This window comes from Leiobunum rupestre, chromosome 6 (assembly GCF_980474605.1).
Source record: "Leiobunum rupestre chromosome 6, qqLeiRupe1.1.hap1, whole genome shotgun sequence".
Taxonomy (NCBI): Eukaryota; Metazoa; Arthropoda; class Arachnida; order Opiliones; family Sclerosomatidae; genus Leiobunum; species Leiobunum rupestre.
Window position 1 is genome coordinate 59800563 of NC_143389.1, and position 25193 is coordinate 59825755.

The 25193-nt window shown below is 36.6% G+C and overlaps 1 protein-coding gene across 5 annotated transcripts in view; it reads right to left on the bottom strand.

Annotated features, from left to right (window-relative positions):
• LOC149942877 (uncharacterized) overlaps window positions 1-25193 on the bottom strand; it is a 206986-nt gene that overhangs the window by 50469 nt on the left and 131324 nt on the right. For 4 of the 5 annotated variants that reach the window (XM_090177979.1, XM_090177978.1, XM_090177977.1 and 1 more), the window contains 2 exons: window positions 21366-21759; window positions 9418-9462 (listed from right to left, as the gene is read on the bottom strand). In XM_090177979.1, the coding sequence (XP_090034105.1) occupies window positions 9418-9462; window positions 21366-21759 (439 nt within the window). Of the gene's footprint in view, window positions 1-9417; window positions 9463-21365; window positions 21760-24582; window positions 25016-25193 lie in introns of those variants that run through there. The other variant, XM_090177980.1, reaches the window with a different exon arrangement.

The window sequence follows — 25193 nt, forward strand, 5'->3', positions numbered from 1 at the left end:
TAGAAAGAAAAACGAATTGGAATAGAACTAAAATAGAGAGAGAATTATGAGCATATTTTCGACAAATAATTAAAATAAAATAGCTTTTTTTGTACCGATTTCAACCACGAGATGACACTTGCAATTTTTTTAAAGGAAGAACTGGAATTTCAATAAATTGTCAAATTAACTTCAATTGTCGAAAACAAAACTCTTTCAAAACGTGCTAACGTGTTTAAAAGAATAAGTGGCGTCGAGGTCAAACGAAATACGCCGATGGAAAACAAAGCTATCTGCAACTTCTGATAATGGAAAGTCTTACGATTTGAAGAAAACGGAATGATATAGAAACTGCGAGAAATTGAAACGCGGCAAAGGGTGGGATAAAATAGGCTCTCCGTTCGATTTGGTATCTATCGGGCATTCAGCCAATTTCATGGTAGCCGCCAACCGCCGCCAACTCGGCCGCCAATTTGTTTCTATTCAACACTATTACGGCTTTTGGTGGTGGCGAAAAGAATCGCGAAGTATAGATTTTGCGTCCTCGATTGTTGTCGAGCCTTTCCCTTTTACCGCGCAGACTAGACTTCCTCGCCGCCTTTCACGAGAACCATCGATTCGGGTCTGGCTGGGTTGGCATCGGTTCGCCTTCTACCTTACAAATCTTGGCTTTCTCTCGGTGCGGCGATATCAAAATAAAGTATAAAGCTCGCTTCGCCGAGATGGGAGAGTGGAGGAAATATACCGAAGGGGCCAACTTTGATAGAGAGAGAACGAATGGCGCGAAACGGTATTATCGAAAAATGGCCAACTTCGACGCTTCTTTCGCTTTATATCTTTCTTCTTCTGGCTCTCTTTTGGCCGATGCTTAGAGTATCCTGTATTTGATGTTATATCGGCTGCCCTTTGAACCCCCGCATTATTGTTTCGGACATGTACCGTTAGTGTAAATTCGCCTTTGCCAGGTGCTAACGTCAGACGCGCTTCTTAGTATCATTACGGAAACGATCCTTTCAGCTTCTTCTCGTATCTTTTCTTTGGAGCGCTTCTGTTTCTGGGAAATGTTCAGAATTTATACCGTCTTTCAAATGAGAACCAAAAACAAAGCTGGTTCTAAGCCAGATGAAATAATGTTCGTGAGTGAAATCAAATTTGAAGGCGTAATCACGTATATATATATGAGAGAGAGAGATATATATATATATATATTTAATAGTCCCGTTATAGTATAGGTTGTCCCTGTTGCGAATTTATTTCATTTGGGGTTTTGAAAAATTCATCTATGAAAAAAAGTCAATAAAAATTCTATAGACATATTTGAAAATTCCATAGAAAATTATTCGGAATTTCATAGAAATTTATTCGGAATTCTATAGAAAGATTTTGAAAATTCCATAGAAATTTATTTGGAATTCCATAGAAATTAATTAGAATTCTATAGCAATTAATCAGAATTCTATAGCAATTTAATCAGAATTCTATAGCAATTTCTAGTTTTTTCCCCGAATTCTTGAAGAAAAACCCAAATTTCTATAGATTTTACAGAAATGTTGATGAATTTTCTTTTTATATGTTTATAGAACACTAAACGGTATAGAAAACCTTACTCTTCTTATATATAAATTAATTTATAGAAAGTCTATAGAAATATTTTGCAATGGTAATTTCATTTTCGACTAATTATTTTAATCATGATATTTCATTTTTCGTATATCAGTGGATGTAATATATTCCAAATTTCGTTTAAACGTAATCCCTATTCCTTGCCAAAATAAACCCTTTAAGTTTCTATTATTAATCCAAAATCTTAATATTAAGTGTGAGTGTAGCTTCTCTGTAAAGTTATAGGATTGAATTCGGTAGGAAGTTTAGTCATTTCTAAAATTCTATTAACGTAAAATTTTGCGCTAAAATAGAGTAAGCGAGACTAACTTTCCTATTTGCGAGCAGCATCAGCCGAAATCGAATGCCTTAATTATGTAACGATGATAAATGAGCTGCATATTTATCCCCTTCCAATGAAATACACGTAATAATTGGCTCGCTATAATAACAACTAGAGTTATATTGATTATCCGCGTCTCCCGTATGTGTAGCCCGAAATTTGATGGTATAATTTCATTTAGAACTTTCGCAAAACTTCATTACATTCTTGTTATAATATCATTATTAGATATAATTTATTAACTCAATATAGTTTCGTATTATTTTATCGGTTTAGATAGGGTGATTAGCTTGAATTAGGATATTGATCATTCATCAGAAAACTGGTGGAATTTAATATGGCTAGTATCATTTTCTTCAAAATATGTGTCGTCATACCGTTAAATTTGTTGTATACATTGTTGTTTATAGAAATATACATTTTTTATGATTTACAAATCTAAATTTTACATGATTTTAGAAATATAAATTTTATATGATTTACAAATCTAAATTTTACATGATTTTAGAAATATAAATTTTATATGATTTACAAATCTAAATTTTACATGATTTTAGAAATATAAATTTTATATGATTTTAGAAACTTAGATTTTATATGATTTTAGAAATTTAGATTTTATATGATTTTAGAAAATTAGATTTTATATGATTTTAGAAATTTAATTTTTATATGATTTTAGAAATATAAATTTTACATGATTTTAGAAATATAAATTTTATATGATTTTAGAAATATAAATTTTATATGATTTTAGAAATTTAAATTTTACATGATTTTAGAAATATAAATTGTATATGATTTTAGAAATTTAAATTTTATATGATTTTAGAAATTTAAATTTTTTATGATTTTAGAAATTTAGATTTTATGCAGTTTTTATAAATTAAAATTTTATGTAGTTTTTATAAATAAATATTTTTCATGATTTTTATTAATTTAATTTTTTATGGTTTTTATAAATTTTAATTTAATAGTAGTTTTTATAAATTTTAATTTAATAGTAGTTTTTATAAATTTTAATTAAATAGTAGTTTTTAAAAATTAAATTTTATTATGGTTTTTATAAATTTTAATTTATTAGTAGTTTTTGTAAAATTAAACTTATTAGAAGTTTTTGTAAAATTAAACTTATTAGAAGTTTTTGTAAAACTAAACTTATTAGAAGTTTTTGTAAAATTAAACTTATTAGAAGTTTTTGTAAAATTAAACTTATTAGAAGTTTTTGTAAAACTAAACTTATTAGAAGTTTTTGTAAAATTAAACTTATTAGAAGTTTTGGTGAATTTAAATTTATTAGTAGTTTTTGTAAATTTAAATTTATTATAAGTTTTGTAAATTTAAATTTTTTAGTAGTTTTTGTAAATTTAAATTTATTATAAGTTTTGTAAATTTAAATTTATTATAAGTTTTGTAAATTTAAATTTATTATAAGTTTTTGTGAAATTTAATTTATAGCAAATTTAAATGTATCACTCATTTTTGCGAATATAAATCCATTTGTGGAGCATATATGGCCTCCTTAAATCTTAACCTGTAACCGTCAAATGTACATTATGATCCAAAGAATAAATCTATATCACAATAAAAGTAAACACCCTGTACGCGTCTTCGATATTTATTACGACATATCAATATCGGTTTTTAAATCGGGGCGAAAAAAATATATTTATCCTGGAGGTCAAGGGGGGAAAGAATGCATAAATATTTATGAAACTGCAGCTTGTTCGCGGGGAAAAAAGCGGATTTTTCTCCGCCGTCTCGTCTTCCTGGGAAATAACGATCATAACGGGTTAGCCAAAGGACGGTTCCCCTTTTGCCACGAATATTGAGTGATTGCCAATCGATGGGGAATCAGTCGGAGGCTCCGATTGCCCACAATTGCATTTCAAATACTACCAGAACGTATAGGAGCAAAATTATCGATGAGATTAACGGGACATCGCCATATCGTTAATCGTAGAAGGGGGTGAAGACACCCCTCAAACGAATGACGTACTTTAACTCATCGATTTCTAATACATTATCTTTACTTTTATCTTTTTCTTTGTTTTCGTTCGGTCAGTTGGATTGAATTATACGGTATTTAAAATATCAAAATATCCGAACTCAAAAAGTGTCAATAAAGTGCCTTTTTTATTTTGGAAAATTATGAAAAAAAGACTTTGTTTTCATTTTTTTTTTAAATTTGAGAAATTTGTAAATTATAATTAAAAAAACTTATAATATATAGAAATCATGAATCATAAAAACGCAAAAATTTATTAAAAATAAGACTATGTAATGTATAATAATTATCGGTCTTAAATATTATATATCAATTCTGTCGCAATATAGAGGTTTTGATTTAATCATGGTTGATCGAAGAATTTTAATTAAATTTTAAAATTATCTTACCTGGTATATTTATGAAAGAATACGCACTTCTAAAAGCCAACTACTTTGCGGAGATTTAAAACATTTCCTTAAAACTAATATGTATTAAATAAATATTTAGTGGGAAACATGTTTAATAAATCTATTCCGTGTACATAAAGCAGGTGCATCAAATTCGCGTTCATTAATTATAATGTCAGCAAGTGGCTCCCCCTTATGAATGAATTCGGTATACTGACCAATGATTCCTATTCAAATATTATTGTATTAAATTCGACTCATTAATTATTCCGCATATAGCAGTGTCAACTTGTTCCTTACAATTTGAATTATTTAAATACCTAATAATTTATTTCCTATATTTAAGTTGAGTTTGCTATAATGTTGTATTAGTACTTTAAAATATTGAAGAATATTAGCCACATCCTGAACCAGCACTTAATTTTGAGAAATATAAATGGCGCAAAATGCGGTATAAGTTTTGAAGTTTTATAAACTGACGGTACATTTCCAAATTTGAATAAAAGTTTTATTAAAAACGGGGAACGACGAAACTCCGGGTATATTTTTCAGTCTTGACGGGAGAAAATATGCCGTAGATTCTCGCTCCATTAGCGCGGACACGGTTATTATTAAATAGCGTATTAACAGATGGCGTTAGCGGCGTTGAGGAAAGGCCGAAGAACCGCTCCAGTAGCGTTAATTTTAAGGGACTCTTAAAAAACCATTTTACATACTTCATTATTATAGTTTATCAAAATTTTCAAACTTTTTGCATTATGTTAAAACATATTACATACCGCGTTGTGTTTATATAGGTTGGCATATTTAATAGCCTAGGCTTGATTTTGATAATAAAATTATAAATAATCTCTATGTATTTTAGCTGACAGTAATTTCACTGGAAATTAATATTATATTAAAGAGATTTATAATCGCGCAATAAATGCAGGTAGAGCAGGTATATTTACCAGAATGTAGACGTTTTTGTGTTAGAATTTTTAAATATGAGAATGATTTTGCGATTTTAAAGAGAATTTTGAGAATTTTATACCTGATATCTAAATTATTAGTATTAGTCTAAATCGCTTTACATTAAGTTATTTTGATTTTTTTAAAATCTATTTTCCGAGCAGAAAATTATGGTTATTTTCTAATGAAATAAAAATGAAAACTTTTAATTTTAATACTTTTGGGTACTGGAAATATTTTTGTCTCTTTAATTTTAATCCGTCTAGAACTTTCGTTGAATATTTCGATTATTCTAGTCTTCTAGATGACTTATTAATTAAGTCCAAGGCCTAATTAGAAATTACGTTGGTGCTCTCAGGCACTATTTGCAATGTTAGGTGTAATCTCGCTATTATTAATAAATAGACACAAAAAATGGGTAACGTAAGTGTTTATAAAAAAAATTCAATATTAAAGAAGTTTTTGTAAGAAAAGGATATTGTTCGTAGGGGTGGAGCAGAGAAAATTTCCGTTTTTTGTTGAAAAACGCTAGGAATTCCTCCTACGAAAAAGTGCCCCTAAAAATGCCACTGATGATAGGGTGGAAACGACATTACCCCGAAAAATTCGTTTCGAAAAAGCGAAAGTTTCTTAACTTTACGGAACCGTAATATATAATGAGCCATAAGAAATCCCCCCCCCCCCCCCCCCCGGCTTGTCATTTCTTTAGCGGCGTGTCAGGTGCTAATGATACATGAACTCCGTGAATAGGGGCTCGAAAGGAAGAAGAATTCCATCATATTCCCGACGCCAATGACACCTTAAGTTGACGTAACCGTGACGTAACAATGGAAGGCGAGACCTCCCTAACAGGAAAGGGGAGTCTAGGATGGGTTGTCCTCCTGTGACGAATTTAACTAATAAAGGCGGAAACCGCGGCCAAGTAGATTTCCAAGACATCGGAGCCTACGCGGCCTTTAAGAAGGGCAGTAACGTCTGCTTTTTTGTTCATTTCGAGGCATGAGGGTTCGGCGCGACGGCCCAAAGTTACCTACGTGGCGTAATTCTTTTGAAGAAAATCGGAAAGGTACTTTTTTCGGGTAGACACCCATAATTTTTAAGAGTTAAAAATGACTTCGTCATCTTCGTATTTCGCGTGGGGGTTTGCTGTTTTTCGTTAACGCATAATTTGTTAGAGACGTTATTAGTTTTGCCTATAATTGGCGTAATTCATAATTTTCCCGGAGTTAAAGCCGATTCTAACGCCACTTTCAAATAATGTTGTTCCGTGAGATTAACGTTTCGCCGAGATATTTTAACAGGGATCGTACAAAATTTCCGGATTTAAATTCCCTGACATTCCCAGGTTTTCCCTGACCAAATTGCCAAATTTTCCCTGACCATTTTTGTAGAGTAAATGAATGGTTTGAGGTAAAAATCTTGAAAAATATTTTCTTTCAAAAATTTATTTGCCTGATTTTTTTGGGGTCATTTTAAAATTCCCTTAATTTTTGGGACCATTTTCAAATTCCTTGACTTTTCCCTGACATTTTGGAATAATCTCCAAATTCCCTGTCTTTTCCCTGACCTTTTGGAAACCTTTTAAAATTCCCTGTCTTTTCCCTGACCCTTTGGAAACCTTTTAAAATTCCCTGACATTTCCCTGACCTTTGGGAAACCTCTTAAAATTCCCGGACCTTTTGGAAACATTTTCGAATTCCCTGACTTTTCCAGGTTTTCCAGGTCGTGTACGAACCCTGTTTAACGAGAGGCGGATGTCTGTAATCGGTGCAGGGAGTTTTCGGCAGTGGTTAACTGACTTGTATTTTAGCTAGCGCTAATTAGAATATCCCATTTCGTTTAAGGCTGGTCCGTATAAGATTACACCTTTAAATTAAACTTAATTCCTAGTATTCTCAGACGCGCTGCTCAAGAATAATAGATAATTACTTCGATAGAACTGAAAATTAACGATTTTGTAAACAACGTTTTCTTCGATTTATTTGACAGAAAATTACTTAAGACTGTTAGTGTTATTATTTTGTTAGGGAAGTGTAAACTGACGTCATCGCTTATAGGTATGACGTCAAAGTACCATCTTTGTCCGCTTTTATGGCGAATGGGTCACGCGTCAAATATTAGCGAAACTCTCTTATTACGCGCGCAAATAGTTAACGACATCACGGATTACTTAATTAATAGCTGTTTTAAAAACACGCCGAGATAAATGTTGGCACGTCTGACATTTCCATAATATCCAAGTTCGGTGTTTATGGCTTAATAGATTTATGGCTAATTCCGAGACGGTACTGCTTTTCTTTAATGGCGAAAGTTATAGGGTTCTTTAAACTTTGACTCTTTCGGAGTGAAGCGTACGAGTATAGAGCGTGTGAACGTTTTCGAGTTTGAAAAGAGCGAGGAGCACCCCGCCGAGTCGCCTAAACACGTATACGCCAAAGAGCAAAGTACCATTTATACAAACTGGTAGAACAACTAAAATATATTATAGTCAGACTGGGCGATCATCAGTGTTCTTTCGTTCGGAGTTCACTAGAGTAATGTTTTCATCTCAGAGCCCCTTCGCGTCACACTACGTTATTAAATAGAACCTGATTTTTTTTTAAAGTATTCCAGAACGGTTTTTATTCCCTCCCTAACCCCCTTTTTATAATGATGAAAACGATGAGGCACCGTCAATTAAGTAATAACAGATGTACGCCAGAGAACCTTTTTTAATTCACTCTCGTTGTTTCTGTGAAATATATCGGTGGGAAAATGTTGTGATCTAATAATGGGAACCAGCCTTTCAACTTTTTGGGAAATATTTTGAAGATGAACCGAATTTTTTTTTGTGAATCGGAGAGCGAATTACCCACCTCGCCTATTTAATTATGATTTAAACGTTTCTAGTTTTCCGGTAAAGTTCCCACATTGTAGGGGTTAGTGGGCGTGGGTAATTTTATCTGATATTTTTAAGTAGTCATAGTATTGGAATGTTGTTATTCGTATTCCGTTTGTGAGAATAGTATCGAAATGAGTTTCCTAGTTTCGAATGTTTATGATCCTGTCTACTAAAACCTTTGGACAGTTTATAAACAAGACTTTCAAGTTAGCAAAATGTCAATTTCCGTGATTCCCCCCCCCCCTCAAACCTTTTGATGGTTTCAATTTTTATTAAAGCGAATTTCAAGTTCACAATATACGAGAAAATTTTAAATTTGATGAAGTACGTAGAAGTTGGTCTTAAAGCAAAAAAAAAAGTTTAAATTTTTTTTAAAAAATGCTTCTAGATGGTAGCACTTTCCGGGGGCTTAAGGTGAAAGTAGGGTTGTCTGCCATCTATTAGCTTCCCGAAATCACGTGTTTATTAAGTTAATAATCACGTGATTTCGAAAAGCCAATCAACTTGTTTTGTTTAAAACGCTAACGACTTCTAGCGCGATCAAATGCAACTAGACAGGAACTGCCCCTTGCTTTAAAGGGCCACACTGGCGTTTGAAAAATTCGGCCCGAATTTAGCACGTGGTAACAAATACGACCAATCTAAATTCTGGAAACTAGCGCGTGAAACAGGTCAAATTCAAACGCCAGTGTGGCCCTTTAAACTTCTAACAAGTTATACTTCAAATTTTCAAAACTCAATTCTATCTTTGTGCTAATTTTCACCTGAAATCTATCTAAAAAATTTAAACACAATAAAATATTCAATCTTAACTGTTTTTGGTTTTCAATTTTGATAATAGAATGCTGTGGGCTCTGACCCATAGGACTCCAGGGCTTGAGTTGCCATGCCCCCGCCTACTATCTACCATTTTCTGTCTTGATAAAAGGTGTCGCATTAACGAACCTATATTGGCGATTCTCCAAAAACCGTTATTTTTCACGAAACTGGGCCCAATATCAATAGCATTATATCTGACTTATCTACGGAGTCGCGATATCGTAACACTTTGAAGGCAGCTAGCTAGTATACCTTCGTCTTAAGATCCCCTTTTTGTCGTAAAATTGGGCCAGTGATAAGGAAAGCTTGAGCCGAAGCTTTGTAGGTAATCCTCTCGCGCGCCTTTTTCGGAAGCTACTTAGCTTTTAACTACCACCATTAATTATGTCCTTAATTCCAAAGCGGAGGAAAGAAAGAAATTTAAAGATTTTTTTATTTAACTTACCTTCGTAGTTTTCGTCTTCGGAAAAGGCCTGTAATCCTCCTCCGACTGTGTCGTCCCAAAGAAAATACGAGGGGAAGAAAAGAGAAAAAAAAATGCTGTATATTAGAAATGCGAACTGGCTTAGGAAGGAAGAAAAGGGTCTGGGATTACGGATTTAATTTCTCAATTTATATGCGCGAGTACGAATGCTATTATATTAGGCTTCTAGGTGAGACACGAGAGGTACGTACAAGAGGTACGAGCTAACAGAAGGAATCGTTTTTCGCGGACGGACCCCCATTTCTTATTAATCCATTATTTAATTTCGGATGAAGCTATACTGTAGCAGTTTTTTTAAGCTAATAGATCGTATTTTTAAGGGAAATCGATTAAGCAAAATCGATTCTAGGAAGGGATAAATCGGTTTTAATTGGCGCGAGTGGTATAATTTTAATTGATTGGCTTTGTGGAAATAAAAGGAAATTATAGTATTGTTATAAATTGTTTAAATATCGATTTTAAAGGGGTTTCTGATAATACTTTAGTTTATCCCTTGTTTATTTAGTACAACCATAAGTAAGATAATACGTGACTTATGGAAATACGTATAATTAAGCTAACATTGTTTCAAATAGTTGATTTGGCAAAATGACGAATAATTTCATTTTTTTGTTTCTTTCTTCGTAACAACCTCGCTAACTTAGTTTCTAAGACTTGCAAAAAGAAGATAAAACATAATAAATGCACTCGTTCCTAATTAACCGCTAATTGAAAGCGCATTAGCGCGATGGTTTTCAACACTCGGCGGCTTTGCTTTCGTACATCATCGCGAGAGGGTGGTAAAAAAATAAAGACAGAAGGGACATTGTCTTAATAAATACAAAACGCCTTCCTGGTTTTGTCCGTAGCTCTTCCGTTAGATGGCGTAATTAGGCGAGCGGCCTGATGAAGTAAACGACAGACAAAACTCCGACCCGCTACCAATCATCATTTATCAAAATTTTCGTTCGTTTGGTCTTCTGGTATTTTCTCTTTCGCCACTAATGCGCCACGCGAGCCCGGACAATTTCCGGGCACAACGGACCACGTATCTTTATGGTCGCCCAGTTAATTAGCTTTCGGGACCAAAGGCTGTTCGGACCTTCGTGTCGACAAATCCAACTACACTTCGGCTTTTCCCCCATCCCAGACCGGCGCTGTTTGCTTAGACCAAACCAGTCTATTCCCGTAAGATTCAAATTTTACGAAATGAAAATGAACGAGTTTTGCCGAGGATTTGGTTCGTATTTGGGCGGCTTTCGTGCCGGACAACAGCGAACTATTTTAATTAAGTAATTATTATTTACCTCCGCGTTTGAGGTTTTGCATTTTGCAGACACCGGGTTTGCTCTCCTCTTGATATTTATGTATTAAAGAAAGCGGCGGCTTTAATTAATTCCGCTTTTGCGTTATCGAGAGAAGTCCTAGATGGGGTTATTCTCTCGGAATTTATTTTGGGGATGAGGATCGTTGCATTACGAGTTAGCTTTGGGAAAAAATCATTGGTAAACACGATTCAAATTTATTTCCCATTGTGTTATTTGGCACTGATGGAATGTACCTTTTTTAATTTAAATGATTGTGAAATCTGATTAATTAAATATTTACAATACTCTTTAGCATAAGTAACATAATAACAATAAGTATGACACTTCCTATTGCTTTAATGCTAATTTTCTAACCGAACCTTTTTTCGGCACTGATACTCTCTTTAAGCTGTGACTTGGACTCGCGACTTACCGTTTCGGATGACTATGTTTTGATAAAATTTAAGTCTAATATCGGAGAGCACGTTCTGCAATTCTGGAGTCGCGAGGGGCTTTGGCTTTGTTTTGAAGCCCGCGTGCGAATCACGCGTGATAAAACAACATGAGCTCGTGGCCGCCGTGGCGCCGAGAAAAACGTTTTCAATTTTTATCATTTTAGCCTAATGTTCAGCTTATCTATCGGAAACCAGATATTTCGGATTAGCGGAAGTTTCTCATATTTTAGACACTAGAGAGTTCTGTGCTGATAAAACATCTTGATTACGCAATAACTACGAAAATCAGTTTGGTTGTAAATCTCGTTAATTGTCATACTTATTGTTTTTATTTTACTTATGTCTTTAGTAATAACATTAGCAACGTTATGATTTATAAGGATCATTGGTCAAAGTCGCTAGATGACTTGGGCTTAAGGTGGTGCCTTGGGTATTAGCCAGCTGATTATTATTATTATTACATTCCATTAGAAGAAATATTTGTGTTGGATCTTAACTTATATTATGTTAGCGGACTATTAGCAGAAATATTAGCGTTGGTTCAATAGGGCGTGTCATACTGTCATACTATTTTTAGTAGATTACTTATGTTAATAATAAAATTTAAAAAAAATGTCAACGTAATACCTGCCCGCCCTAAAGTGCTCACTATTTAAAAAATATGTTCGGTATTTTTAAGATTGAAATTTCTGGGTACATGTAAATTATTTACTTTCGTTGATTAAATTAAATGCAAATTAAAGCGTATACCGCTAATGTAAGCTTGTATTATGAATTCAAGGTGGCTTGGACAGAGCCACTTAAACGTTAGGAGCTCCAAGTACCATTTTCGCACTCTATCTGTCAATTTCGTCAAATAAACGTAACCATATGTGGACATTTTCGCGCCCATTGGAACAATGTTTATTTTTCTTCCACCGAGGGACAATTAGTAATCAGGGAAAACTATTAACTCCATCGCGTGATTTCAGCTCACGCGATCTTGAACAATAATGATCGGTAGTCAGAAGAGGCAAACCCCTTGATTAATCTAGTTGCAAATGAGTCGCTTTATATTATTCTTCATACTCGAAAAATATTCATCCGAAACTACTATCAAAAGTGTCTGTCCTTGATACGAAATCTTTTCCCGGAATATGACGGTTACCAGGGAGGATGTTTTGTTTACATCGCGTCGCTATGGATACTGAGCAACCCTGATTTCTCCAAATTTAGTAAGGGAACTCGCTGACCTTCAACCCTTGGGCCGATCTATTTTATTACCTTTTAACCCAGCGGTTAACTAGGCTCTTATAAATATCGTATATGTCAGAGTGTAATCGAATTGATATTCCACTCGCGATTATCGATCACGCGCCTCCCCTTAGGGTTGACTTTCCAGCCTTGACCTTGATACAACCCAGCCCTCTTTGTTGATACAGTTCATGCTAGTTGAGTCACTGAATAGTCGTTTTCCAAGTAGTAGTTTCGTGCCAGACTGTAACCGGCTAAGGTTTAATCTAAGAAGTTGGGAATCTCATAACCAAATAGAGAGAGAGAGAGAGAGAGAGAGAGAGAGAGAGAGAGAGAGAGAGAGAGATATATATATATATATATATATATATATATATATATATATATATATACATGAATATATACATATATACATAAATGCATATGTATTTATGTAGACATATGTATATGTACATAGTTGTTATGTACCGGCATGTTGAAATTTTAGACGTATTTAATAGTTGGCATTTGCATCCGTGAAGTTACTTTGTATTTTATTAAAATGATATGTGACTGCACAGATCGAAAATTTATTTTAAGGAAATAATCTTTCATTTTTTGATAAATGAAATCGCGAGCATCATTGCCTTGTCAAAGCAGTTTTTAAATGGACTTTTAACGAGAAAAATTCGACGAAAGGGCTTCTTTACTTTAGATAGGTCTTACTGTGGGGCAACGAACGTTTAATACGAACGTTATTTTCAACCAAATCCGTAAGATGGCGGTTGTGATCCTAAAATGTAACCAGTATTTGCCATTTAGAGGATTTCATTATTTATTCATTTGGGTAAATTAATCTATCATTTAGTAGCTTTATCTTAGAAATATTACGTAAACAAAAATGAACTTTGAAACAAACATTATATGTTTCAAATGAGAACTTGTCCAAGTTTCCCGATTGGACCGACTAGCAACTGATAGAATATTCACAAGATACCCTTTCACTCTCGCTTATATCAGAGGTTAATTTATAATCGTAAAAGGGGGGGGGGGGGGCGAGTGAAGGGAAGAACTTGGAGATATCCTGGTGAGTTAATAATCAATAACAGAGCCCGGTTATTTCTCGTCTGATACGCTCTGTAGGGCTCATTTGCTCGACTTATGTTTCCGGGAAGGGCGCGCCTAGAACGATCAACTGGATGAAAAAATTTCTCCTCACCTCAAAAAAAAATCATTTTAATATAGTTTAGTTGAGCGTCAATGAATTATTCAGATAAAGGCGGCAATGATTCGGCACTTTCATTGCCACTTCCATTACTCCCCAAATCATCACAAAGTATATTTTTTCCGCTCTGCTTCGAGAAGAATTTCGTTATATTCTTAAAAGGAGTATATTTAATAACAGCATACTGAGAGCGTCTCTTGGGAAAAGGTGCCAGCCATGAGCGCCCGAGAGAAATTACGTCATTTTCCTCTGTTTTCCTAGTTTTTTTACTATTAAAATCCCTGACTTATCCCTGACTTTTTTGATATTATTTAAATACCTGACGTATCCCTGCCTTTTCGATATTATTAAAATCCCTGACTTATCCCTGACTTTTTTCAATATTATTTAAATCCCGGACTTTTTACGATATTATTTAAATCCCTGACTTATCCCTGACTTTTTTCGATATTATTTAAATCCCTGACTTATCCCTGAATTTTTACCATATTATTTAAATCCCTGACTTATCCCTGACTTTTTACGATATTATTTAAATCCCTGACTTTTTACGATATTATTTAAATCCCTGATTATCCCTGACGTTTTACGATATTATTTAAATCCCTGACTTATCCCTGACTTTTTACGATATTATTTAAATCCCTGACTTATCCCTGACTTTTGACGATATTATTTAAATCCCTGATTATCCCTGACTTTTTACGATATTATTTAAATCCCTGATTATCCCTGACTTTTTACGATATTATTTAAATCCCTGATTATCCCTGACTTTTTTGATATTATTTAAATCCCTGACTTTTTTCACCAAATTGGAAATCAATAACTTATCCATGTTCCGTACGAACCCTGATTTTGAACTATTTTCTATACTTCGATTATACTGGAAATTTGTCAGATAGATGGCGTAACTGTTTATCTAATTGAAAAGGAACCGGCCTTTAGCGTCATCGGAGAAGAAAAGAAACGAAATGGCACATCCAGCCTGGGGACAAAAGAAAGTTTCTTTCCCTTCGTAGAGTCGGTGACGTCACTCGCCTTCCCAGAATAGGTCAATTAAAGAAGCCTACGACACGCGTTGACTGTACCAATAAAAGGCTTCTACAAACACGGAAATCTATTTCTACCGGAACATGATCACGCTTCTGGTTACACATTTACTCGAGATAAAAAGAACCACCACTTAACACTCAGGCGAAACCCACCGAAACGGGGTACAGTCTGCTTTTATAAGATTATCCATCGGCATCCCGATACTTTCCCCGTTACAGGGTGAACGAAATAATCACTCTTTCCTATCACGATTTGGAGGATCCCCCACAAACAGAAAAGTAACGGACAAACAATACGCCGAAAGTCCTAATGAAATTTTTGCCTCTTTTAGAAACAAAAATGAGAGTGGTTATCAAAGGGAATGTGCGATGTTTTTTTTTCTTATATAGAAACGCATACCCCCGCTCACTCTACTTTTTTCCTCGTAAATTAAATTACGTTTGTTTGCGAAGATATAACGCTCTCAATTTAATATTTAAATTTCCCGAGACGACGAGCTATATCCCTCGTACGAATCTTTTCATTATATATTATTCTATCGCTCTCTTTTTGTTTGCGTGCAAATTAAAATTGGGACTGGAATTATTTATGTCGAATTGCGCTTTCCACTCTCAGAGAGCTCTCAAATCGCTTAGATTGATTTATCTAGTAAATATATACTATGCGCATTAAGTTTAGTAGATTATTTAAAGTACCAATTTGAGCCGTTAGATTGCCAGCCTAAAAGTGGGCGTATTTCAATCTACTGATACAGTTGGACTAGTTGCCAGATTAATTTTTATCCATGAATAAAATAAGCTCGGCGCTATTTAAATAATATTTATTTAAATAACAAATAGTTGAATAAAAATTGTAAAATGTTTAAATAATCGAAAGTGAATAAGCCTATTATTTAAATAAAACAAACAATTATTTAAATAAATACCACTTTTATTCAAATAAATGCTTGGTTGCGTAAAAAACATAATTAAATAAGTTAAAATGATATTCTTTTTACCAACGTTTTTTAAATACATCGGAAAATTTGTGGATAATGAATAAACAATTCCGAGCACTATGCCAGATTTACTATCATTATTTAAAGAAGAATGTTTTATTGAGTTGAGCTAACATTTCTAGGGTAAAGGGTTTTGAGCGATTATAATCAGGAGTAAATGAATAATAAATAGTTTCATTTATTTTTGAATAATATGATAATTAAATATGGCACGATGTTGTCGGTAATTTTTCCCACTAAACGAAGATTTTGCGGGCAGCTGTTACGCCGCCAAAAACTTGTTTCGGTGAGAAGGTTTCTAAAACTTCTCTGTCGAGAAAATTATACTTTTCTCAGTGAGATCCCGGGGGAAATGAATCCCGATAAGGGACGTCTCCGCGGAGGGGGCATTAAAGGGCTGAAACTAGAAGCTTTATAATATTATTATTTTGGGGTGGGATTAAAATATACGAGTCTTCTCCAGTTACCAAAGTTTAAAACCTCTGCATTGATTATTGCAAATCAACAGATCGGGTTACTCGAAGTAGCAGAGTTACATCAAATATTTTCAAATAACTGGGAAACACTAAACCTAATATTGAATGACAATAATTAAACAAGATATTTCAGATTAAGCTCATAATTAGGCCTTTGCAAAAGTTGAAACAAGGCTCCACTGAAAGTTCAAAATATAATAGCAAATTATTCCTAAAAACATTCTTATTCAATTTAAAATCAATCGATTTTTTAATTTATTGATTTTTAACAACTATGTCCATCCTAATTGATGAAATCTTTGCTTCTATATGTTATATAATCAACATAAATTTTATTAAAATTTAGGTATTTATTTAATAATTAATAATTATTATTATTCTTGCGACATCAAAGCAACGTCACTCGGGTTTTTTACCATAAAATGTCAGCCGTAATTATATCTACAGAATGATATTACTCTATTGGAATATTATTAAATTTTAAAGTGATTTAAATCCATTTTTTAAAAAACACTCGATTTAAATCTTTGGTTCATTTACTTCCGCTACAATATAATGGCGTAAGATTTGGAGCTAAGTACTATAAACAAAAGTCGATTCGTCGAAATATAAACAAATTAACGAGAAACCCGCCCCTCCACCAGTAATTTCCGCCAACTATATGTTAATTAGATTTAATGGTCCACCGTGCAATTAATTTAAATAGAATTTTCGCTCAAAATTTAAATTTTAATTATCGTTAAACGCTACACGAGTTGCAAAATGCGCGTCTCTATAATTTTTAGTACAAAAATTAGCAATTACAAGCGGCACAAATCAAAACTAATTAGTGTCTATCCCCGACTGGGTCGCGTGCGCGTACGCGTGGATAATGGTCGCGTGTCTCAACGCGACGGCGTCGTAACCCGATTTGAAATCCCGCCGGATGATCGGAATTAATTCGATGGCATTTCCAAGCGCGCCCGCCACAACGAATTAGAAGCCGAGGACCTTGTCCCCCTGTAATTCGCCTTTCCCCTCGATACCGCCGCTAAGAGGCTTTACGGGAAAGAGATCTCCGACTCAAATATGCCCCTTCTAACTCCCCAATTTCGAAGAGAGATCTTATATAAAGCTATTTATACAGGGTGGTTTCTTACGTCGGACACAAATACGGAAGAGAGTTTTTTTTTAAATCAAACCAAATCCAGAATGCCTCAAACTTTCGGTGATCCTTCCAAAAATCCTATTTATTGGTACTAATACAATATACGAGAAAAGTTAAAAATTTATGAAGTACGTAGCAATTTGTTTTAAAGCAAGTGGCGGCTCTATCAAAATAAAGTTTACAAAAATGTTTCTAAAAGCGCTTCTAGATGGCAGCACCTTCCGGGGACTTAAAGCAAAGGCGAGTTGTCCGCGATCTATTGGCTTCCCGAAACCACGTGTTTAATAAGTTAATAATCACGTGATTCCGAAAAGCCAATCAACGCGAGAAGTTCCCAATTTGCCACACCTTTTAAGATAGATTTTGATGCTTACTCAACTTGTTTTGATTAATTCGCTAACGACATCTAGTGCGAGAGAATGCAACTAGACAGGTAGCCGCCACTTGCTTTAAAATCTTGTCCGGAAAATTTGCAAATGTCGGACACTTCGACTAATTTAGACCCAACACGCTTTGGAATTTTTGGCTAAATTGTTCCTACCAATCCTTGTACACGGGATTGCACTTGGGACATAAATGGTTCTCTGGTTCCCCAAAATGGGTCAACATAAAAATGCTCATTTGGCTAAAAAAGAAAACCGCCCTTACGATTGTAGAAATTTAGTTTTATTTCGCTACTTTAGAGGAAAGATTTTGAGCATTTGCGGCGTAATTTCTCAAAGGGATTTCGGTTTGTATGAAAAATAAAATGGAGGAACGGGGTCTAAAATTACCCCCTCAAAAAGCGTGACGTCATTTACGAACGACCCCAAAGGCAAACTCAATTTTATAAACTGACAAAAAAAATGATTTCAGAAAAATGGTGGAATACAATCTTCCGAATTCTATAATTTTTTTTTATCCATTTCCAAATGAAAGCATTGGTTGGTAGAAATTTCATTTGTAATCCTCTCTCTCTCTCGCGGCGTTAAGCCTTTGCGCGAATTGAAAATCCACGGCTCGGAAGAGCTTTAGGGGCCCAAAGAAAATATATAAAAAGAGGTACCCGAGACCTCGTGTGTATGTGTGTAATAACAGCGCTATATACTTTTCCTTCTTAGGTTTTCTTTTTTACTTCCACCCACGTAATTTTCTCCCCTTTAAATGATACTTCTCCGCGCGGCTTTTTAATATTGCGGCTCAGCTAATAGTCGGGGGCTCTTAGTACGTTTCCTTTCGAGAAAATTTCTTCTTTTTTTTTGCACTTCGCCCCCTCGGGGTTTTCCAGAATTTGAAATTGTTACCCCAGTTAAGAGAAAAAAAGAGACCTAAAATCGTAAATAGACTGAGCTCTTTTTCGCCGTACCTCAGTTCGTATTTATTTCATTGTTACAGGCTTAATATAAATTTTCAATTCAATTTTCATTTGAGATTATGGGCGGTTCTTTTTAAAGAGATGGCTGTATTATATAAGCCGGCCACCTGAGGCCCTTTATCAATCCATTATTTTATGGAAGAATGCCTACCTGATTATTATAATAATTAAATTTTGCCTAATTTTTTTTAAATTCAAAAGTTATTTTCATATAATAAAATGTTTTTTTTTGCGATAATTTCATTATTCTGTAATGCATATTTTGTGTTTCAAAGATTTTTTTAAAAATGTTTTAAAATTTCCAAAATAATTGTTTTTGTTGGGGACCCATCTTAAATAATATTTTAAAAACCTTCGTACAACTAATTAGATCAGGAATCCATGCCTCTACTTGGAATGCTTATTGCGGCAGATTTTCGTCTCAATGTGGCTTAACAAACAACTACGCGAGAGGGGAGCGCGCGCAGAGTGGATTTTTTACTCTCGTAGGCGGGGCCAAAGCCGTCAGAGTGATCTTACCATACGCGATAAGCATTCCAAGTAGAGGTATGGATTCCTGATTCAATAGAACTAGACATTTTGCTTGATTATACGATAATGATGAATGACTTACTAAGTTTTTAACTATCAGTACCTTTTTTCAATTTGTTTTCAATCGGGTTTGGGCTTTTGTAGAATTAATTTATACTTCATAAAAAGCTAAACCCGACCTGTACATCTCTAAAGAATAATAAATACTAGCTGAGGTAGAAAAATATTGGTTGTATAGGTGTATGTAGGTTGCAGGATTCACGGCACCTTTCCAGGGGCAAAAATACATAGACTTCGACTCGCTTTTTAACATTTTTTAATTAATTAACTTAACCAAAATTGGAAATCGATGCAAATAGCGTGACTCGCTGCCTTTGCGCCATAAGAATAGCTGTGATAAATTTGGAGGTCCTAGGTTGAACCCGAGGGGCTGATCACTCCGCGTAATCGGTGTACAGAGCCGTACCTTTGACTGTACTAATGGGATTACGCGTAATCTTTGAAGTCCCTGCCTTTGGCAGTGCTAATCTAAGCGTAATTCGGTGTACAGACTTTCTAAGAGTGGTTAGCCCCTCGGTTGAACCGACTCGGACGTCTATAGAGAAACAGACGCAAGACAGACAGACAGACAGACAGACAGACAGAAGACACTTAGGAATATAGTATTGATAGTTGGGTATTTCTCGATTAAAGGCCTAGGTTTTTTTCTGCCTTACCCCCTTTAAATTAGGCCAACATGTTCAGCGTATGGCCTACCACCAGGGTATTTGTGCTCCACTAAGTTAATTTAAAGGGGGACAAGCAGAAAAAACCTAGGCCTTTAAGGATACGTGTAAATAATATATATTTTCAGCGGGTCTGGCGTATTTAATTAGTTATATTTTCCGATCACGTGGCTATATTTCGAGGTTTTTGTTCGGCGTAAGGAAAAAACATTCCAATGAAATATGTATGAAGACGTGTCAGGCGAAATGTGATTACGTCGGCGAGACTACGATCCTTACATTCTAATTTGTTGTTCCGCACGCGCCTCCACTCTTTGCGAGTCGTCCCTTTAGACTAGAAAAAATCTCAAAGCTCGATTTCTTATTTCTCTATCCTTTGTAGCATCCCCGCGAGGATTGCGCCGGTTCGTGATCGGATCAACTGGGATAGAATTAAAATCTCCTTTTCCAATTTAAATAGAATTAAGCCACTTTGAAAAATTCAAAAATACGCGTATTTTTCTTATTTGCTTCTTAAGGATATTTTGTCGTTGGCACGCGAAGTGAAATATAAAGTTAGTGCTTTCCAATTTTACTACTATTGTCGGCTCATTTTTGGAGATTATTCTAGTAGACTAAAATGTCCCAAGTGTGGCGTTTTTATCGATAATGGAATTAAGTCTCACTTCTATTAATTTTACTTCCGTATCTAAAGGCGCAATTATTTAAGATAAATAACTTCTGTTGATTTTATAAAATAAAAAGTGGTCTTGCCCAACTTGTTAAAATGTTGCTCTTACGTCACAAGACCTAGCTTTATTTTTTTTTATTATTCGTGATTGTAACGTGTGGGACAAATTCAGTCCGCTCGTCCACCTGATCAATCAGGGCGAGATATGTGTAACGGCCACGCCAACGGGGGGATACGTCGGGACAGGGGTGGGGATCCTATTTTATAATTGGGTAACTTGGGTCGTTTTCGCGAAGTATTGTAAATTATAAAACAGATCGAGGTAATCGATTTGTAGTGTTGTAAATCTCTAAATTATGCAATCTGAAAGCCAAGTCCAATATACGGAAAAGTTATCCGTATTAAAATTTAATGAAACTGGTCTAAAATTCGAATAGAATCTCTATTTGGTCCCATTTCAATATATTTGAAGTGTATAACGAGATCACAACTGAAATGGGCTAAAATCCTCACACCGGTTTTCGAGGCGAAATTAACTTCCATTGGTTTCCGCGGCCAACTAACGGGTCTGTAGCAGTGTAGCGTCGATAGCCGGAAGTTCAAACATAATTAATTTTCAATGTCGTTAATGCGAGGAGGGAGGGGGTAGCGCGTGCGGAAATGTTCGACGAGACTCTCGCGAGTTTCGGGGAATTTAATTTTGAGGGAAAACGTTAACTTTTACATCGGCCACCGCAGGGGGGGGGGGGGTGGAATATAATCGAATATCAATTACCTGTTAAGTAGAGAACGACAGCGATGGCGACTATGAGAAGCACTAGTAGTAGAGAGACTCCGACGACGACCGCTAGGGGGCATCGTCTCCGGGAACAGCAGCAGCACGTGGCACCGCTGCCGCCCCTGTCGCCGCCCTGGTGGTGATGGTGATGGTTCGTCGTCTTTCGGAACCTGAGTTTCCACCAGCGTAACCAAGAGCGCTTCTCTAGCCTGGCGTTGGAGCCCGAATCTCGGGGTACTTGTTGATGGTGATGGTGCGCCCCTAGTGGCGACTGGTTGAACTTCTTGAGACTATTACCGTTGTGGTTGACCGCCGAGGGAAATGTCTTGAAAGGCCGGTAGTTGGGCGGGAAACCCGAAGGCTCTGTGTCGTAGAAAGCCGGGTTTTCAACCTGCGAAGCAAAAAGAAAAATACGTTAAAGATCACGTTCACTCGAGAAATAAATGCGTCAATATTAACCTAATTAATCCTTAATATCATCGCGACCGGTTTAAATTAAATTAATAATACTTAAGAATCTTTCAATATTAACTTAAATAATCCTCAAATTCATCGCGAACTGTTTAAATTAACTTAATGATTCTTAAATATTATTAACTTAAATAATCCTTCAAATCGTCGTTTTAATTTTCGCCTTTTCCAATAAGAGATAAATTAAGTATTTCCAATCAGCGGGACAAAGAGAGCACGAGACCTCTCCTCCGCGAGTGTCACTAGCGAAAGACGCGCTGATTTTCTCTTTTCGAAAATTCCGCTTTCCTCCCTCCGCGATGAGCGCGGCGCGGCATCCTTGGCCTCGGGCCATTCGATGTTATACTTTATACGGGGCTCTACCGAACGAGATGCAACTGGGGCGGGGAGGATGTACCGGGGGGGAAGTTGCTATACAGAAATTTTTTCTACACCCGGCTAGACTGACTTAACGTGGAAGGCCAGGCAGGAAGAACGGGGCACTGCAGTCCGCGCTAAAGAGACGGTCACGCCAATGAATGTTTTCTCGAGCGTTCCCAAATAACCAACGAGCGTATATTCACCTTACGGCCTTTACTAAAAAAACAAGCTAAGAATCACCTAGAAGGCCCGTATCGAACTTGGCCACTTTGACTTTACCCCCGCGTCTTGAATTTCCGTCCACTATCGACTGACTTTGGAACCCGAGAAAAGGAATATCATTCCTTTGAAGTATAAAATAAAGAAAAAAAAACCCTCGCACGCCCTCCGACGGCCAACGACAAAAACGCATTTCTGTCTCGGCGGGTTTTACGAGTCAAATCCGGGAATCTGTTCTAAATCCCGCCCTCCTCTCACCCCCCCTCCTCTCCAAAGTTTAAAATAAAACAATAGACATACCGGTGGATATATATATTGAAATAATAAAAAAGTAGTGGAAATTTGTGCCCCGTTTCGGACGAGTATTCCCAGGGCGCCGCGGAGTATCCGAGATGGACGCTCTTAGGCTCTTCAATGGCGGCCACCGTAGATGCTAAAAATGGTGGAACGCGGGATCGGGGGGGGGAGAGGGAGTAGGGGAGAAATGGGCTCTACGTAATCGGCGCGTCCCGAGCGGGTAAAGAACGATAAACATTATAGGTCCCGAAAGAAGAAGAGAAATCGGGGATGAGAGGGAAAGTATTATACCTAACTTGTAAGGAGGATCTAAGACTGCGCCGGGGAAGAAAACAGACAGGGGCTGCCGGGGGGGGAGGGGGAAAGAATGCCTGTACTGGTACGATTGGAAATGGGACGAGCCCGGACGGAGGGGCTGGAAAGGCATCTCAAAGGGGTATTATAGGATCAGAAGATCACACCTTCCCCCCCGCACTCTTCTCCGTCCCCCGCGAGTGGTATAAAAGCTTATTAAAAGCCCAGGGCCCAAAGGATAGCAGTCTCTCGCCTCCCGCGGACTACCGGTGGGGAGATAAACGGTTTTGGATTCGCGGAGGCCGATTCCTTTTTCTCCGTTCCGGAGATGGCAGTGGGCGGGAGGTGCCTCCTTGACGTAACGATAAAGAGTGGACGCTCGAAGAAGGACCTGCCCCCTCTCCATCCGCAGGGAGCTATATAGCCCCGGCATCGATTAAACATCGATTGTCTCGAAAGAAATAAATCGATGATCTAAAAGCCAAAAAGGATTTCTCGCCCCCCCCCCTCCTCGTAGGGCTCTTTCGCTGGTGACCATCTTTCCTCCGAGACGGCCACCGAATAAAAGACGGAGCGTAAATCAAATTTGGTCCACTCGCCCATCGGAGGACACACAACAAACGTTTAGCCCCCCCCCCACCTCATTCTTCCCACCCCGTTTACTTCCTTTTCCGTTTTTACATCGTCGCTGGCGGAATCAGCCGGCCGAGAACAAACGTCGTTAAACATATACCGCCGATTGTTTGACTACGAGATTAAATCTCCACTTGTTTGTTAATGCTCTATTTTGCTGGCGTGACAAGTACTTATTTTTATTGGTTTGTCTGGGGGAGGGAGGTTTTGTAGTAAATTAATTAACGGTATTAAATATAATATCACGTACACGGGAAAAAAATAATTTCGCTCTCTATTTTATTTCATCTTGAATACGAGTTTAGTTTAAAAATGCAGCGTTATATTCCGGGCCTATATTATTATTTTGTCTAGTTTGGTTCCTGGTTGGTTTTCGTCAACGATTTTGTTTGCGCACGCGCGAATAGAGAACCAAAATGCAACTGGAAAAATTGCTTATCATTCCGATCGGCAAAAATATAACTTTAATTTCCTAATATATTTTAGAAATTGTTTTTTTAAAATACGAATATAGGCTTAAGATACACGTCCATTACAAAAATGTAACCACACACATACAAATGACATAAATAAAATCATAAATATATATCGTCTATTATGTAAAATATCAACATGAACATGGATGCTTTTTAAATACGGATCAAACTGGGGATATGAAAATAAAACGGAAAGGTTTTGTTTTTAATTAACGTTTCAAGTCGATCGAGCCATGCATTTCTAATTTTTAATCGTTCGCATTAGCTACATTACGTCTAGATAAAACTATTTGAGGGATGGCGCGAAGGGTCAATCGTCTACTTTAAAAAAAAAGAGAGATAAAAATTGACTAAAGAAACGAGGGGTACCTGACCCAAAAGTAGATAGATAGAGTGTACCGTGAAGGGGTGCTGGGCGGGGCGGTATATTAGAGAGAGACATGTTTGCGGCTGGTCTAGCTCACCTGGCGGCAATCTGTCCGCGTAAGAGGCACAAACTCCCAGGAGACCGACTTGGACTCTCTCGGACTCCTGCAGCCGTCATGGTCAGCGTCCATGTTGAAACCCTGTGCGAAAGTCGCGATATCATACATATTACACACACTGTATTCGACTTTTGACATATTATCTCACGCGCGCACCACTAAACGAACATTTATATCCTGAATAATATGATCCACCGTTCAGCCTACAAACACGCTTATCGAGTGGGAGATGGAAACGACACGCGGGCTGATCGGGGGACGTTGCGATTAACGAACGAAGGGTACGAAGGGTACGAAGTTCAGCGGAACACGAGGATCGGCGTATCCATGGCGATGGGGACGCGTTTTTTCCCGTGCAGTAGCGCGTTCAGAGAAACCTTAGCGCGAGTTTGGGGGCCTCGGTATAGAACGTGTCCGCGACCAACGGCGTCCGGCCACCGAATGCCAAAATACTCCGGCGAGGGAACTAAAAGAGACTCTCAAATTGGTAGCCCCAAAAGATGGGGAGGAGGAGGAGGATGAGGAGAGGAAGTTTTGGGGCCGGGAGTGAGTACTGGCGCGCGCGCCTGCCCGCCTTGGGTCCCCCACCT